We start from the raw sequence: 15716 nt of genomic DNA on the forward strand, positions 1-15716 counted from the left end.
TAATTCAATACACAGTTTGTATGAGACAAATATCTTTATTTTTTTTTTTCCACATACGACACTCTCACCAGCTAAACAAGCGGGATTTCATCTCAGTCAGCATTTAGAAAAGGAACTGGTTTGGATTAAGTTGTCATGGTGACTCTCAGGACAATTTCAATTCAGCTTCATCTCTACAGCCTGTTATCAGAACTGAGTAGATTTAGGAGAAAATAATGAACCAGCAGATCTGATGATCTGTTGCAGGGAGGCAGACAGCTTAAGTCTCGGCTGTTCCTCCTCCAGTTTGATGGATTTGGTGTCAGATGACTCACAGGATAAGTGACTGTCTGCAGTGATCCATGATGATGGGAATCCTCAGAGATTAAACACATGCAAACACACCTTTATGATGCTCACACCTTCTGACTGCTCCGAGAAACCAACATTTCTAACCCTGCAGATCCACTTTCTGAGCTTTCAGCAACAACTTCTGGTTGATTTGGTTCTGTGTGAGCTCCTGATCCGGTCTGGGAGACGAGCCACAACCACAGCCACACAAAAGATACAACACAATTTGGTCTTTCTAAAAAGTAGCTGTATTTTGATTTTATCTCTTTTTGGCTGATGCAAAGTGGTTTTGGAGATCGGGGAGGACGAGTGGTTTGGGGCTGGTGCTAAGGGCTAGAGATGGGAAGAGGGGGAGGTGTATCTGTAGTTGTGGCTCGAAGATGAGACTCTAAGCATCAGAAGGACTCAGGTGAGTCAGAATAACTCACCTGTAAGATGCATGGCAGATGCAGGAATGTGGAGGTAAACAAACCGTTTCTGCTATGTCCTGCAAGTTTTACTGCTCAGAAAAATCTGAATCTTTGAAATGAAAACCATCAGTCAGATGATTAGGCCAGACTGGCTTCACTGAGCAGATCATGAACAGAGGCAGTCACACCAAGAGGAGGCGGACCCTGGAGCTCCCCAGGAACACGTGGAAGGTGGAGATCTCAGCGTCACTGAACAGAGGAAGAAGTGATGAAAACAACTCTGAGCTGCAGAGCGTCTGCACAAAACCAGATTTGGGTGGAATTTCAACTGGAGGGGTCAAGTGCAGAAGGACTGAATTGGGTAATGAGATCACCATGGCAACAAGGACCTCCACAGAGTGTGGGAGGGAGTTTCATGCTGAAGTGGTTTGAAGTGGAGGGAATGGGTCTTCACCTACACCCACACTGATGGAGCTTTCACACACAGCGTTACATCACAGATAATAACAGTTACATAACAAGACAGCGTGGACAGCGGGGTGATTACAAACCGCTCACAGTGGCGTCCACACGCCAAAATAAATACACTCAGAATTTCATGTTTCCTGGTGACACAGAAAGAACACAGTCAAACTCACAATCGCACATTTTCAAAATGGAATATCAATATCTACGTCTGACACACGAAGAGTTTCCCTTTACTCATCTTCACTGGAGTGGCTTTAAAACCCGCAGCAGCACAATAATCTTTACATAATCCATCACATCTGCAGCCTGGGCGTAGGTGGGTGATGGTTTGGAGTGAAGTTAAATTAAGTCCAGCAAGCCAGGTAAAAGGAATGATGAGCGACGTCACATCCAGTCCTGCGAGGAACAGAAATGAAAACCAAAAACTTTTTATTTCACATTTTTATATTTTTCCTCTTAGTGTGGTTTGAAAATTATACAGACAGAAATAAAATCAAGTCTACACAAGAACGTTTCCTCAGTCAGACACCTGGTGTTCACATGCTGAAGAACCTGGTTCACGTAAAGAGAACTGGACGTGAACCGGTTACACTGGTATGACGTGAGAACTGGTCCTCAGGTTTACCTGAGCTTGAATGGTTCTCTGAAGCAAACTGTGGAAACATGACCAGTCTGTTATATAAAAGCTTCAGGGTTTCACTTTTACAAATTGCTTTGACCACCTTTGTCCCTAAAAAGCAAAAACAGCTGATCGTTCATGTAAGGAGCCAAGAGGAATCACATTTCTGTTGCCACAGCCTACTTGGGGGGAAAAGGCAGGGTTTCCACTACATGTAACGGCATTAAAGCCGCCACGATTTCAGAGCTGTAAATTTTTCAGACATTAAAAATGTAAATTATATTGTATGAATGGATCCAACAAACAAAGTCTTTAGTTGTGCACATTTACAGATCTTGCTAAGAGTGTGACGCTGAAACACTGCGTTGCAAACAACTTCAAAGCAAACACTCAGCTTCCTGTCTGGTTCCACTGAGTGTAAAAGAGGTGACAGATCTAGCGGAGTGAAGCTCCTTACATCGTCCATTAGAAGCCAGACCTTCGCTCTCCAGGGTGAGCTGAAGTGAAGCTCGGTGGGCAGTTCCTACCATCGCCATCTTGGCAGGGGCATGCGTGTCATCTCGCCAGGAAAATACAAATTTGGGCAAAGAGGTGGAACTGAGAGGGGGGCTGTGAGCGTCATGGTGGAAGACCGACATCGTGTTAACTCCGAGCTGACTGTAGCTGAGAGCTAACTGAGCTAACCCGATAATAACAGGAGCTAACCAGATAATGGAGGTAAGCGGGCTAAAGCTAAGTCACGTTGTTAAGCGGCTAAAAACCGCAGTTGTTCTACATTCCTCCTTCCTGAAGTGGGGGATTGGGTACCAATCAAAAGGACATGCCCCTAAATATGCCAAACTTCAAGATTAAATAACACAACCATTCCTGACTAACTTAATATAAGCGAGACAGCTTTTAACAGTTTGACAACATCACCACAATCAAAGGTTCTGGATGAAAATCCGACTCCTTCTGTTTAGGTTTAGCTATCAGGTTTGATGCTTGGTTAAAGGACTCGGAGACAAACTCACCTTGTTTACTCCCAAAAGTAGCGCAGATACCAGATAGTTTCGTTCTTCAGCTGAGGGCCAAACAGGGGGTTGGCCTGGGCCAGAATGGCGACCAACCAGCTGAGGAAGAGAGAAGAGGGATGGAGATATGGCGTTCCCATTTTCAACAATAAATACAGTCAGTCAACGAGTCAGTCAATCACAACCAAAACAACCTGCCATCGTCCTCTCTGCTGTACAAATCTGCACCTCTATTGCATTAATTACTCCCTTGTTCAGCTCATTGCTGGTAATGTGTCATCACCAGTGTGATAGCAGGAGAATGGGAGCACAGAACAGCTTCTAAACAGTTGCAATCTGCAGCAAATAGTGATTTAATCAGCGTATAGTTTAACTAACTGGTTAACTAACCAGCATTTCACCGCCTGGACAGGCAGTTCTGACTGTATCAGATATTCTTTTATAGCTTCCCAAACAAAGAAACAACAAAACAAAACCTTGAAGTGTTGTGTTACTGTAAGTAAAAACAAAAACAAGGAAAGATGTTTCTGGAGCGCCATCTAGTGGTGGAAAAATAACCAAAGCTCTCATGGATCTAATGCTTCTCTGAAATCACTTAATTTTCTTTATTCTGTGGCAGTTTTTGTCTCAGGAGGATCAGTAAGTGTGGGAAAAACAGAAGTCCTGTCAGCTTTCTGCTTTGTGTGCTAACACAATGCCAGGGAGGAAAGACATCAGCAATGGCCCTGAGAGGAACAGCTGATGCTGCCCATGAATCTGTGAAGACTTCAAGGTCATTTCCAAACTATCTTGAATTCTCCTACAGAAAGAAAGGTTATTCACAGATGAAACACATTCCAGAAAGCTGCCAATCTTCCCCGGAGTGGATATCCAAACTGAGGAAAAAACCCAAGACTCCCCAGGCCTTGGTTAGCATGCTAAATGCTAAAGTTTATGGCTTTCCAATAAGAAAAAGGCTGAACAACTTGTTTGTGTTGCAGGAGAAAGTCTCTTCCCTCTTAGAAAACAAAGAAAACTTTGGCAGCATGACTTAAAAGCTGTCATCTGAACAAACCACAAGATTTCTGGAATAATGTCCTTTGAACAGATCACACCGACGTGAAGATATGTGGACAATCTGAGCTTGTTCTGCAACTACAGGACCGGGATGCCTTGCAGTCTTTGAGTAAACACCTGAGAGCTGCAGACATGAATGCTGCAAACCTCAGTTAACTGAAGAAATGATGGAAAGAAGAGTGGAGCAAACCATGAGTGAGACTGATAACTGTAATGACACAGTAGGATCAGTCACATTGGTTGTCTGATGTTGGATTTTTAAGACGGGTTAGGATCAACAAGTGATCTTTTCTCACAGCAAATATAGGAAAAGTTTGTACTTACAACAAGTAGCAGCAGACCGCTGTGAGGATGAGACTGGTGACAATCACACTGACAAAAATAAAGAGAGACAACAGTCACACCTCTATTACCTAAAACCACTGGGATATTTAATTATTTATTACATTTTTCTAGTTAATATTACTTATCAGTCCAGGCGAGATGGTGGATGTGTGTGTGTTCAAGATGTCATTCATAACAAAATGACTTGAGAATGAGATTTGTGTGGATGTGATGCAGATTAGGGGACTGTTGTATCAACGTGGTGATGGGAAGTTTTATAGAAACAGCACACATGACGTCACGCCGGCTTTCGCTGCCATTTCGGCCACACTTTCAGGCTCCTCATGAGTAATGGTTTCGGTTGCAAACATGGCTGTGTACCTGGTGTTTGGTGCAAGCTCCTATACCTGCTACAAAGTTAAAAACTACTGACCATCAGTTGTTCATGCAGAAAGGCCACAGTTCAAACTCAGGATTGAACTAGTGACCTTTTTGCTGTGAGGTCACAGTGCTGTCTGCTGGTTGTAACTACATCAAACTAAACATATATGTTTAACAAACATTTGTTGTTTTGATTCTGAAAATCAGAAACATTTTGTTTTAATCCTCAAATCAAACATATTATCTCTCCCCCAGTGTGGATTTTTTTTCTTATTAACGAAGATATTCTGCATGTTTCAAAAGGAAAAGAAAAGATGTCTAAATATCTAAATATTAATTCACCTAATATATCATGCTTACGCAAAAGGATATATTATATTCATTCATTTATTACAAGAACAATAAAAAATAAATAAATAAAAAAGAAACTTTGTGGGATTTGATGGCAAACCTAAGACGTCTGAAAAGAGTCCAAACTTCCACAACATGGTGGAGGGAAGTGATGTTCTCATCAGTACATGAAAGTTTAATCCAGGTTGGTACATTTAATCTAAATCTGCATACTTAATGTGTTTGCATCCAGTTCTCTGTTCTCTGGGATGTGATTTGCCCTACAGAGTCTATGGTTGTACCTCCACTGCCTCCAAGACGGATGCAAATCTGCTGCTTTATTTCTGTGTTGTCAAGAAGCTTCTGCAGCAGCCAAAAACACAGCTCAAGGGAAAATGATAGGATAAAAAAACTCTTGGTAAATTATGAATAAGACACGAGGCTGAAGTTAGCTTCCCATTCGCAGCTTCCGATGCAATATGTGTATAGGCCAATTCCCCTGAATTTTTGGAAAACTAGAGTACATTAGACCAGTTCTAATGTACTACAAGACTTAGACTCTTCAAACCTGGACTGAAATATTATACATACTATGCAGATTCAAGAAAATGCAGTTTCTGATTTGTGAAACCTTTATTCTGTTTGTGAAAATGCAAATTAGACTACTTTTATGATTTTTTTTTGGCATCTGGACCACATTAGACCAGGTCCTGACAAAAAACTCCAACACTTGGACTCTTCAAAACTGGACTGATATATTCTACATACTATGCAGAGTCATCAAAGCATAGTTTCTGATTTGTGAAACCTTCATTCTATTTGTGGATGCTTTATGCTTCCAATTTCACAATCATTCATTTATTTTTGATTGTTGATAAGGATTTGTAATTAAAAAAAAAAAAAAAACAGTACAAAGATTATTGTCAAATGAAACTTTTTAATAATGTTTTAAAAGCTGTTTCGTTTGTAGATAATATAAAATAACAACATAAACAATGTCACAAAGTAAAAAAATAACAGTTTTCCACATTGTCACACTATTGCCTGAGGAAAAACAAACTCCAAAGCAAAACCAGCTGAGCTCTCATTAAAATTCCTTTGCTCTTTGTCTAAAAATTCCCTCTGCAATGAAAATATAGATATCATGCTGGAATTTAATTGATATTGTTACTAGCCTGCTGGGTATTATAATATGTATCTGCCCAGTCTTTCAGGCCACTGCAACTTGCTAATCAAATCAGAAAACAAATCAGAAACTGCATTTTCTAGAATCTGCATTGTACGTAGAACATTTCAGTCCAGGTTTGAAGAGCCCAAGTTTTGTAGTTTTTTGTCAGGACCTGGTCTAGTTTTACTCCTAGTAAAACTAGTCTAGTCTACTCTAGTTTTCCAAATATTTAGTGAAATTGCCCTTTACACATATTTCGAATCGGAAGCTAACTTCAGCCTTGTGAATATTATGGAGATTAAAATGATGAGAGCCACAGCTGAAGAGATGCAAGCTGGTAAACCCAAAATGGTCCATTGCTCCCACCAGTCTACGCACTGGTGACGTCGGTGCTTGTTTACTGGGATTAATCAGTAACATAGTTTACATAAAAACACCGTTTTTATGGCAGAAAGAGTGTCTTTGCTTCGTGTGGTGGGACCAGCGGGTTGGGTACGGAAGATGCTGCGACGTGTGGAGGGTTAATATGAGACACGACCTCCATCACATAAACCCAAACACACTGCAAAACGACACGTTTATGTTTTAAAGGCTGAAATGCACAACGAACCTACACATTAATCCCGTTTTACAGAATAAATAAACATTAAAATAATCCGTTAAATGCGACCAATTCGCGTGGAGCATAAAACCTACCTGCGGTTGGGTCCTTTCGGAACTAAAAACGGAGCCACGACCCCCACCAGCCCCCACAACGTGGTGAAGCAGATCATCGGCAGGGCCAGGGAGTGAGACACCATGACTTCAGTCAGCAGCGGCCTCAGAAAAAAAAGAGTTTTCTTTCGGTTTGTCCTTCTGGACAATCAGCGCATCAATGGCTGCTGACAGTGTCTGTCGCTTCAGATCTGAACCCGCCCAACTAAGCAGACGTGGCCTATGATTGGTCCAAAGCTCTGAAACTACAGTGTCTGATTGGTGTGGCTAACTGCCCGTCAGCATTAAGGTTTGGGGAATTAAATGAACCTTTAGCAATGGAAACCAATAGATTACATAAAATATTCTCTTCAACTCAGTCCTCCGTCCTGTGCAGGGAAATTGTCTGGAGTCAAACAAGGTGACGTAAAATTATTTATTAGCAGCAGCAAATTTTAAAAAGTGTGTCCTTCTGTGTAAATGTACTTTTTGTAGTAACATTAATCTTGAGTTGAGAGCCCATCTACCGCTGTAGATCTAGAAAATGTTTAGTCATTCATGCCTGGTTTAAAATGCCAGCTGATGTTTTTCATCCCATACTGTTTGCAGACTGAAGTTAAGCCAGTGGAGTGTGGAATGTTACTGTTATAATAATAAATCCAGAATGTGACTTAACCTTTTCTTGCTGAAATAAACAATATCTTCTCTGAAAGAGATGTTTGCATGACAGCTTCTGATCCTCCAAACATACTGTTCAGAGTGCCATCCCAGATGGAAGAAGCCTATGATGTTTTCATGGGTTTAACTTTGTACTGAATCCAGAGGGTACTTTTGCTTTAACTCGTGAATCCATGACTTTATAAAATGTGAAATAAGCACAGGAATGGCTTCTACTTCTCTTCAGTCAGCCCAATAAAGGCGAAGGTGGAATGCTAATGAACTGTATTTACTGAAATGGTTTTAAGAGGCATCTCAGAGCTCACAGAGATTTCTGTACAGAATTATGTTTGTTTGAACTGCAGTGCTGCCAAGTGACCTGCAGTTTAAAACTCCTAATGCAGTTGGTATAATTTATTTATCTTATAGACAACCGACGGTTGTCTCACACTGAGGCAACATTTACTTTAGTGATCTCTGATTGGTGTAACCGGGTGTCATTTCCCCAAACATGAATAATTCATTAACTATCCAAACCACTTAGTCAAATTAAGGGTCGCTGGGGAGCTGGAGCCCATCCCAGCAGTCTTTGGGCGAGAGGCGGGGTACACCCGGGACAGGTTGCCAGTCCCGGGAAACCTGTCCCGAACAGAACATGGATAATAATCTTGTTTTATTTATAATTATGAGTAGCCAGCAGTTTTAATTCAATGTCGCCTGCTCTAACCCCTTGGATGCATTTGACCATGATCCCTGATGTATCTAACAAAACCATATGGAGCTCAATTTTCTCCCAATTGAGTCTCCATTTATCAGAGTGTTTGGAGAGGAGTTTGATAGAAGCTTTACCTGAGGTGGTGGCGGTGATGTAGAGGGACGAACAGTATGATGGGTGGAGGTTTGTTGCTGAGCCAGGGTGAAAAAAGGCACAGACCTGCTAGCCTTGCTGTAGGTGCGATGCTCGGGCACAGGGGGAGGAAAGCACTGTGGTACCAGTGAGCTGCTGGGCCGAGACTCGTCACCTAAGGGGGGGAATCCTCACGACTAAGGATGTCAAACCTGTTGTGACAGTGGCTGTCTTTTGGTGCACTGGAGTGATGCCTTCCTCTTTCCTGCTGTGGACCGACTGGGAAGCAGGGTTCCAGTTGGGATGGAGTGGAGCTGACCGGGATCATAGGTCTTGCTCCAAGATGCAACCAAGCCTCATGTGGGTCAGTGACCTGTGGAAGGGCTTTAGCGACGGGACGGCCGTCATTATTATTGGGCTTGTCAGGGGAAAGCTGCTTTGACTTCTACAGCTGCATGGCACATCGCGGAACCTGGGAATCTGGTTGTGGATTGCCGATGATAATGGTACCATCATGATACCAAGTGGTTTACAAAGGCCCAGATCTTAATAACAGTCTTGTAGGTGTGCTTTTCAGGTTTAGAGGCAATGATAGCTGATGTGGAGCAAATGTTTTACAATTTCATGTTCAGACTGTGATGTGACTTTGATTATCTGCCCTTTTTGTGATTCACTGATCACAACCTGGATGGAGAAGTGGAGAGTTCCTGATGGCAGTCAATGTGTTTGGAAACTGTCCATTCTCCTAAGTTGATATCTATGTTCTAAAGAAGACTGCAATGGAAGGAGAGCGAGATTATGGTAGCAATTTTTACATATTTAAGTTATTTGCCTCAATCAACAACTTTCAGAAAACACAAAAATGCTGACTCAGTCGAACATTCTCCTGCTGGTCCAATTGTCTCCTAATCACTGTGCTTTCCCCCAGATACTGATTTTGCTGCAGTCCTGCAGAGGCTTGAAGACTGGGTTTTGGCATCATCCACTTGTGACAAACCCGGAGTCCACTTCGGTATTCTCTTATCCATTGTCCCTGGAAGATGTTAACCAAGTGCTGCACTCATCTCTATTTAGCTACGGACAGATAATTGTTGCTGAACTGGCCTGGTTTCACTGGAGACATATCAACCTTCTGTGTAAGCAGCATGGCAGAAGAGAGAATCTCAGGATACTTGGAGTCAGTGGAAACTTGTGAGTGGTCTTTTGTGACTATTGATCTGACTTCCACTATGATCTGACTTCCACTATGATCTGACTTCCACTTACTTATGCTTCATGAGTAAGTTTTGTGTTTTCATGTGGTAAAATCATTGTATCTCAAATCCGTTGGCTAATGTCGATCATGCGTTCTTAGGATCCGGTGTGAGGCAAGGGGGGATTGAAGCCCCATCCATATCTGCTGTCTCCAAGGCATTGATTTTGTTGTTGTGACAGCCCAGTTTGTCAATATACAGCTCTCTGCATGCCCTCCCTTACAAAGCAAAAAAGTGGACCAGAGCATTTATGAAAGATTAAGTGTCCATTGATTCCACAACTTAATTGTATTGCATGAGCACTCATGCATATGCTAATGACTGCCCATATTTTGGCCTCTACCTGATCCCCTCATATGTTTCTAGCTGTGATAAGCCATGAGCCAAAAACATCTAGGCCTAACATATAAAGGGACAATCTTCACGCATCCTGTCTTCTGGGAGATCTGAATGATTTGCGCTTGTTGCTTTCCTCTCAATCTAAATGTGACACATTTGAATAGAACATTACTGGTGGCTCTATTTCCACTCTCTATCCTAAACTCTGCAGCTGATTTGTCTTTCAGCAAATTGTCTGCCTTAGTGGCATACCTTTGCATAAAAATTATTTTGAGCAGGGTTATGTGGTGTTTACCAGAAATAAATGAGTGTGTTCCTCGTCAATAGCAACTGAGCTTTTGTTAGTCAACCCCCTACTCTAACAACTGCATTAGAGTCCATGAATGGACTTAGCTTGCTGAGTGGGCTTTGTTCGTGGATAGACTCACCCTATTCCAGGTGCTTGATGTCCTCAGTGTACACTAGGTGTGTGTGACACAAAATTTTGTGGAATAAAAAAATGACAAAGTAAAAGTCAAAGTCACACAAAATAAAGGTCATAATAAAAAAGTTTGAAGATCACAAAGGGACACCACACTCTAAGACTGATAAGTTTGACCCTGTCGCCCTACTGTAGCAGCACTCTGACATCATTTGAAAATGTAACCCGTGAGACTGGGCACTGGGATTGCATTGTATACTGGTACCAGTATAGTACTGTAATACTGAAGCTTTGAAAACAGTACTATAGCAATATTAAAAAACAAAGGGTCCTTTATTTTTCTTTTTTTAATGCAAAAGAATTGATAAGTTGGAGCCTATGTCTTTAAGCATGGTGAGGTCAGTGAGTGTCACGTTGTAACCGAGGCAGCACTGTAACGTGAGGTGACTCCGATTCGAGGAGAAAAAATGTTGCATTGCTGATAGACAGACCAGGTTAGAGAATAAACAATAAGTGATGCTACAGTGAAGTTGGCCACACAAATGTGATTTTATACAGGGACATTACCCCATTGCCTATTCAATCTCTCATATACTGCAAAGCATTATATAAATGAATTATATAGAAACTTTAAAAAAAAAAATCCCATTATCCCACAATATTTTAATTTATTTAGATAGATTAAATATCCAATTTATTTTTCTAGTTATGTCTTTAATAAAGTTTCCTGTATAATTTGAAAATACAAACATGTTGAACAATGAAAATTAGTCAAATAAAACAATGGCATTCAAATTAAAATAAGCCTGTTTATTAAAATACTGTACCCACTTATCAACTGATCGAGGAAAAGGTTGTACACTCGTGTTTTCTTGCTAAGTGTTCAGGCAGCTGGCCACATGTTTGAAACACCTCAACCCTAATAAAATCAAGATCAGAAATGAAATACAAAATATTTCATTAATTCCTTGATGGGAAATTGTAATTGAATAGCTGATGTTTTTATTTTTAAAGCAGGAATACATATGAACCCGGTCACGACTACACCGCTGTTTTGGTAATAGCAGTGAGGACAGGTTCTGATACTTTTATCCTCTTGGTCCACAGCAGAGCCAGGCCCACTTCCCGGAAGTTCTGGTTGGAGCAGTAGATGAGAGGGTTCAGACCACAGTCTAGGTAGGACATCACTGAGGACAGTGTACGTAACCAGTCCGGTGCTGGTGCCAAATCCAGCCTTCCCAGCAGGATCAGCTGGAGCAAGCAAATAGAGTGGTTAAAAACAGTTGGTTAGTGGGTTAGTGTTAAATTTGGCAACAAAAATGGTGATGCTTAACATTGTTTGATTTAAATTAATGATCATGGGCTAAAATCAAAATTCAAATAGTAACAAATGAATTAAAATCTATGTATTTAGTGGGTCCGGAGACAAGGAGCCGTATAATTCCCCAAAATATGCTTTTGTCTCAGGAATGTTCAGCCAGCTTTACAAACATTCACCGTTTTGGTACCTGTCAGTGTTCAGTATGTAGACATGACAGACACTGAGAGCCTTTCTGCTAAATGAGACGAGAACTCTGTATCGTGGTGGTGTCTTGTGAGCTAAGAGCAACTAGACCACTTTTTGTCTCTTGAGAGTGTTTCTCTTCTCGTCAAAAAGGTTTATTCAACTCTAAACTGACTGGATTACAGAATTATAAACACACTTTGAACATTCACCCACAAAAAGTTACTGACCATCCAAACATCCTGTGTGTCGTTAGGGTCACCTGTAAGCTCATTTCCTGCCTGGTCATGTCAGAGCATCATTTCAGCAGTGGAGATGAGGGGAAAGGAATTAGTTTGTGTTGTTTTTTTATGTACCTCAGACACAAAGAAGGGGGTATAGCAGACAATATATGAAGCCGCTAACAGAGGAGCCACCTCGGACAGATCTGCTTCTTCATCGCTGTGAAAAACAAAACAAAACAGCATGAAGAAGAATTAACCATCACAATAAAAGACATTCAACCACTTATAACTCCTGCTCTCAGCGAAGGCGGGCGCTTTTTTATCTGCGCTCCTGTTTCCTCCCTCTCCTCCCGCTCTGGCCTGCAACTTTGTCCTGTCTGACTCTGGGCCTCTTTTTACATCTCTTTACTTCCACTCAAACTACATCATGGATTTGATCAGCTGGTCTCTCAACGCAATTAATCAATTTTTTTTTTATCAATTGCATTCGAAGATCGAGCAGAGGGGAGCCCGCATGTCCTGAGGGGATGCTTCCGGCTGGATGCGTTCAGGACTCATGGGCCAGATGGAGACCTATGTGTCTGGCGGTTCTGTCCTCTGAGGATGTGGAGGACGTTTACATCTTTGGATTACTGGTGATCGGGATTCTGCTGATTGGTACTGGTGGAGTCCTGATCAACCGCAAGACATGTGTGATTCTGGCAACAACTGGCAGGCTGCCAGAATTCTGCAACGGTATGTGCCGGGCTAGCAGTGCACAGACTCTTGCGTTGACCGGACTCGACCGTAAGCAGGATACCAGTTTGGCTCATACTGGTCATCTGGCCGCGGTTCCAGAGCTGGTCCGCAAAATCGATAACAACATGGAGAAAATGTCTGCTAGAATCGGTGGAAATTGACCCCCCCATTCAGCTGTCTGGAGCTGCCTGCCTGAGAACGGCTAAGGACTCAAGGCCGAGGGCAAATTGTTTTCCTCGCCTGGAACCCAAACAACAATCATATCTGGATTCGGCTTCCCAGCGGCCTTGGTTCGGCGCAACTCCCCCGAGAACGGAAGAAGACATGTTCATAGATGCTCTGTCCCCCTCCTCATCTACCCCTAGTCCCCTCCCACATGACTCACTGCCTTCCTGGACTTTGTGTGTCTTGTTCAGTCTGTGCTTCAGTGTATGAGGTTTTTTTCTCTGTATTTTTCGATCGCGTCTTCCTGCCGCAGCCCGGAGTTACATGACCTTTTTTGCCCTCGACCCCCTATGATCCTATTGCATCTCTGTTCTTATCTATTGTAAGGCAGCACTGGTGGTTAACTAGCTGCATGGCCTAGGCTTAAGCTCGGCTCTGTATTGTTCTTTTGTAATGAATGTTACATGTCTGTATGTCTGACCTTGGACGAGCTGACTTGAACTCTGAATTTCCCCCCGGGGATGAATAAAGTATCTTTGATTGATTTGATTTGATTCTACTTGAGACTGCACCATTACGCTGCACATTTAACTGGACCTTCAGTGAGCTCTGTTGAAACTGTATAAGTGTTTGGCTGTATAGGTATTGAAAACACTTAGTCGGATCTGCAGTAGATGAGGCTGTGAAAAGTGTGGAAGTGACACTATAAATAAACATGCTGTCATGCATGGTTTAGTTCTTGTTTTGACTTCTTATAATCTTTGGTTTTTGGTCTTGCCTGGCTTTGAGTCTTCTTGTTTTGTTTCCTGTTGTATTTGGTGGAGTCTATCCCTTTGTGTATTCTTTTTCACTTCCGGTTCCCTGCATACAGTTAATTGCCATGCTTGATTCCGGCTTGTAATTTGTCCCTCGGTACTCAAGCTCTCTGTCGTACTTGTGTTAGTTGTGTTTTCATTACCAGAGTCTAGTTGTTGATTTGTTTAGCAGTATTTTTTAGTTGTCTTTAGTTGTCTTTTTTTTTTTATTCTCTCACACCACCTTAATTTGATAAATGTCAGTCCTGGATTTGAGTCTTCCTTCCTCTCCTCTTGCTGCCTTAGCCTTGTTCCATTATGAATGCCCAGCTCCCTGTGGTAATTTTAAATATTCTTACATTAATCAAGTTAAAATTTGATTTTCCCCTAAATGTTTTGCCCAAATGTCTTCACTTCTGTAAAAACATCTTATAGCTTCACCTGGATTCACCAGTCTCAACCACTCACTTTTTAGATGCCGTGAATGAAGCATTTAATCTGACAGGAAGAGGTGAGGTGAAGGGAGGTTTGGTCACTGTTGTGGCTGCCTATCGGTTAATGTGACTGCATGGAGTTCATTTATGGGCAATGTTGAAAGCAAAGTAAATGTTACATGGGATCTGCCAAAAGACTGCCATCATGATTTGTTATGGTATTGAAGACCAGATAAATTTCACCTCTCCAAATGAAAACTGATGACTTCCCTTGTTGTTTGGGGATGCTACCTGCAGTTGGAGCAGCAACTGCCAGCACTAAGTGCAGAGCAGACACAGATGAGGATGAAGGGAAGGAAGATGCAGATGGACAAAGCACAGAGAACGTAGACCAACATGTCTGAGTAGCTGTTCTCCCAGAAGACGGCACACAGCATCTCTGCAGAATCATACCTGAAGACAATGTGACCACAACAGTCAAAGAGGAATCTGAAGCACAAGCTGATCCACGCAACAAGCTGTATACCTGATCCAGTCGTAGATGACGGGGACACTCCCGAACACCACGCCTGTCACCCAGGAAGTCAAACATGCTGCTACCATGACGACAAAGAGAGGCCTTCTTGTGGAGCTCTTTCCAATCAGCCGCTGAACACAGAGTGTAGCTGTGAAGTAAAAAACTTGCCTTTAGTTACAAACCTGAAGCTGTAGATTTTTTTTTATTCATGAGGCAACAGGGCTGATGTTTCTATTTCTAATAGATAAAGAATAGATCTTTTCAGAAGCTAACTAGAAAAACAGTCCTGTAAACTGTTAACAGAAAATGACCTTAACTGCATCCTGTAAATAAGTTCAGAATAGTGTTAAATGTCTTTGTCCCTGAGACGCCTAGCCTTTGCATCAGGAATACAGAAAGCGGACTACATAAAAGTCACTTCCTGTGTGTGGCGTAGCGTTGCATTGTGGGTAAATACATAGCGATGGCGTTAAGAGTCCTCTGCCTCGTCTGGTGTTCATATAGCGTCCATTGTTGCAGTGTATTTCTGCAGTATACTTGCATGAGACACAATAAAAACCCCAAACAACCATAGTTTCATCTCCATGTTTAACTTGCAGGTGGGGGAAACAGAGTTTTCTTCTTTATGTCGGTCTTGTCCTCTCTTCTGCTAAATACTCGTGCAGCGCCACCTCTGGTGGGATATATTGTTTTAATGGTTTGGCTCATTTGACCAAACTGCAGCGTGAACACGATCTTGGACCGCATGGATACACCCTCCTACAACTGAGCCGAGTCCCCAATTGGACAGAGTCTAGCAGACTATCCTGATGTGAATGCAGCCTGAGAAGAGTAGATTATGTGCTTTCACATCTGTCTACAAAAGGCTACACTACCTCCAGAAAAAGTCTGATTTGTTGCTCGTCATGTACACATTAAACATCACATTACAGATTTGATGTCTACATAGACACATCTGAAAACCTACCTCATAAAAAACATTTAAAGATATTTGAGAGGGTTTTTTTTTTCTTTTTTTTTTTCTAAATTTA

The 15716-nt window shown here is 41.9% G+C and overlaps 2 protein-coding genes across 4 annotated transcripts; both read right to left on the reverse strand.

Moving 5' to 3' along the window:
• Positions 1-260: 260 nt before the first annotated feature.
• Positions 261-6925, reverse strand: atpv0e2 (ATPase H+ transporting V0 subunit e2). The gene is made up of 4 exons (XM_079238181.1): positions 6796-6925; positions 4221-4268; positions 2841-2939; positions 261-1604 (listed from the first exon to the last, which is right to left on the reverse strand). Exons 1-3 carry the CDS (start codon positions 6897-6899, stop codon positions 2846-2848), a joined length of 246 nt encoding a protein of 81 aa, XP_079094307.1. The 5' UTR covers positions 6900-6925; the 3' UTR covers positions 261-1604; positions 2841-2845.
• Positions 6926-11104: 4179 nt separating this feature from the next.
• Positions 11105-15272, reverse strand: LOC306774455 (uncharacterized protein). Of its 3 annotated transcripts, XM_079264492.1 has the most exons (5): positions 15003-15241; positions 14695-14833; positions 14460-14621; positions 12170-12254; positions 11105-11560 (listed from the first exon to the last, which is right to left on the reverse strand). In XM_079264492.1, the coding sequence occupies exons 1-5, from the start codon at positions 15067-15069 to the stop codon at positions 11351-11353; spliced, it is 663 nt and encodes a 220-aa protein (XP_079120618.1). In that variant the 5' UTR covers positions 15070-15241; the 3' UTR covers positions 11105-11350. The 3 variants fall into 3 exon arrangements, with proteins under 3 accessions (XP_079120618.1, XP_079120619.1, XP_079120620.1); XM_079264493.1 differs by lacking the exon at positions 14460-14621 and having other exon boundaries at positions 15143-15272; XM_079264494.1 differs by having other exon boundaries at positions 14695-15017.
• Positions 15273-15716: the final 444 nt, after the last annotated feature.

This window comes from Telmatherina bonti (genome assembly GCF_933228915.1).
Source record: "Telmatherina bonti genome assembly, chromosome: 3".
Lineage (NCBI taxonomy): Eukaryota > Metazoa > Chordata > Actinopteri > Atheriniformes > Telmatherinidae > Telmatherina > Telmatherina bonti.

Excerpts from the sequence above, each read along its gene's own strand:
- atpv0e2 (XM_079238181.1), bottom strand. The coding sequence starts at position 6,899 with ATGGTGTCTCACTCCCTGGCCCTGCCGATGATCTGCTTCACCACGTTG. Across the intron at positions 4,269-6,795 it reads CCGAAAGGACCCAACCGCAG|TGTGATTGTCACCAGTCTCA; the intron begins GTAGGTTTTATG and ends TATTTTTGTCAG. Across the intron at positions 2,940-4,220 it reads GCGGTCTGCTGCTACTTGTT|CTGGTTGGTCGCCATTCTGG; the intron begins GTAAGTACAAAC and ends TCTCTTCCTCAG.
- LOC306774455 (XM_079264492.1), bottom strand. The coding sequence starts at position 15,069 with ATGCAAAGGCTAGGCGTCTCAGGGACAAAGACATTTAACACTATTCTG. Across the intron at positions 14,622-14,694 it reads GTCATCTACGACTGGATCAG|GTATGATTCTGCAGAGATGC; the intron begins GTATACAGCTTG and ends CATTGTCTTCAG. Across the intron at positions 12,255-14,459 it reads AGTTGCTGCTCCAACTGCAG|CGATGAAGAAGCAGATCTGT; the intron begins GTAGCATCCCCA and ends TGTTTTTCACAG.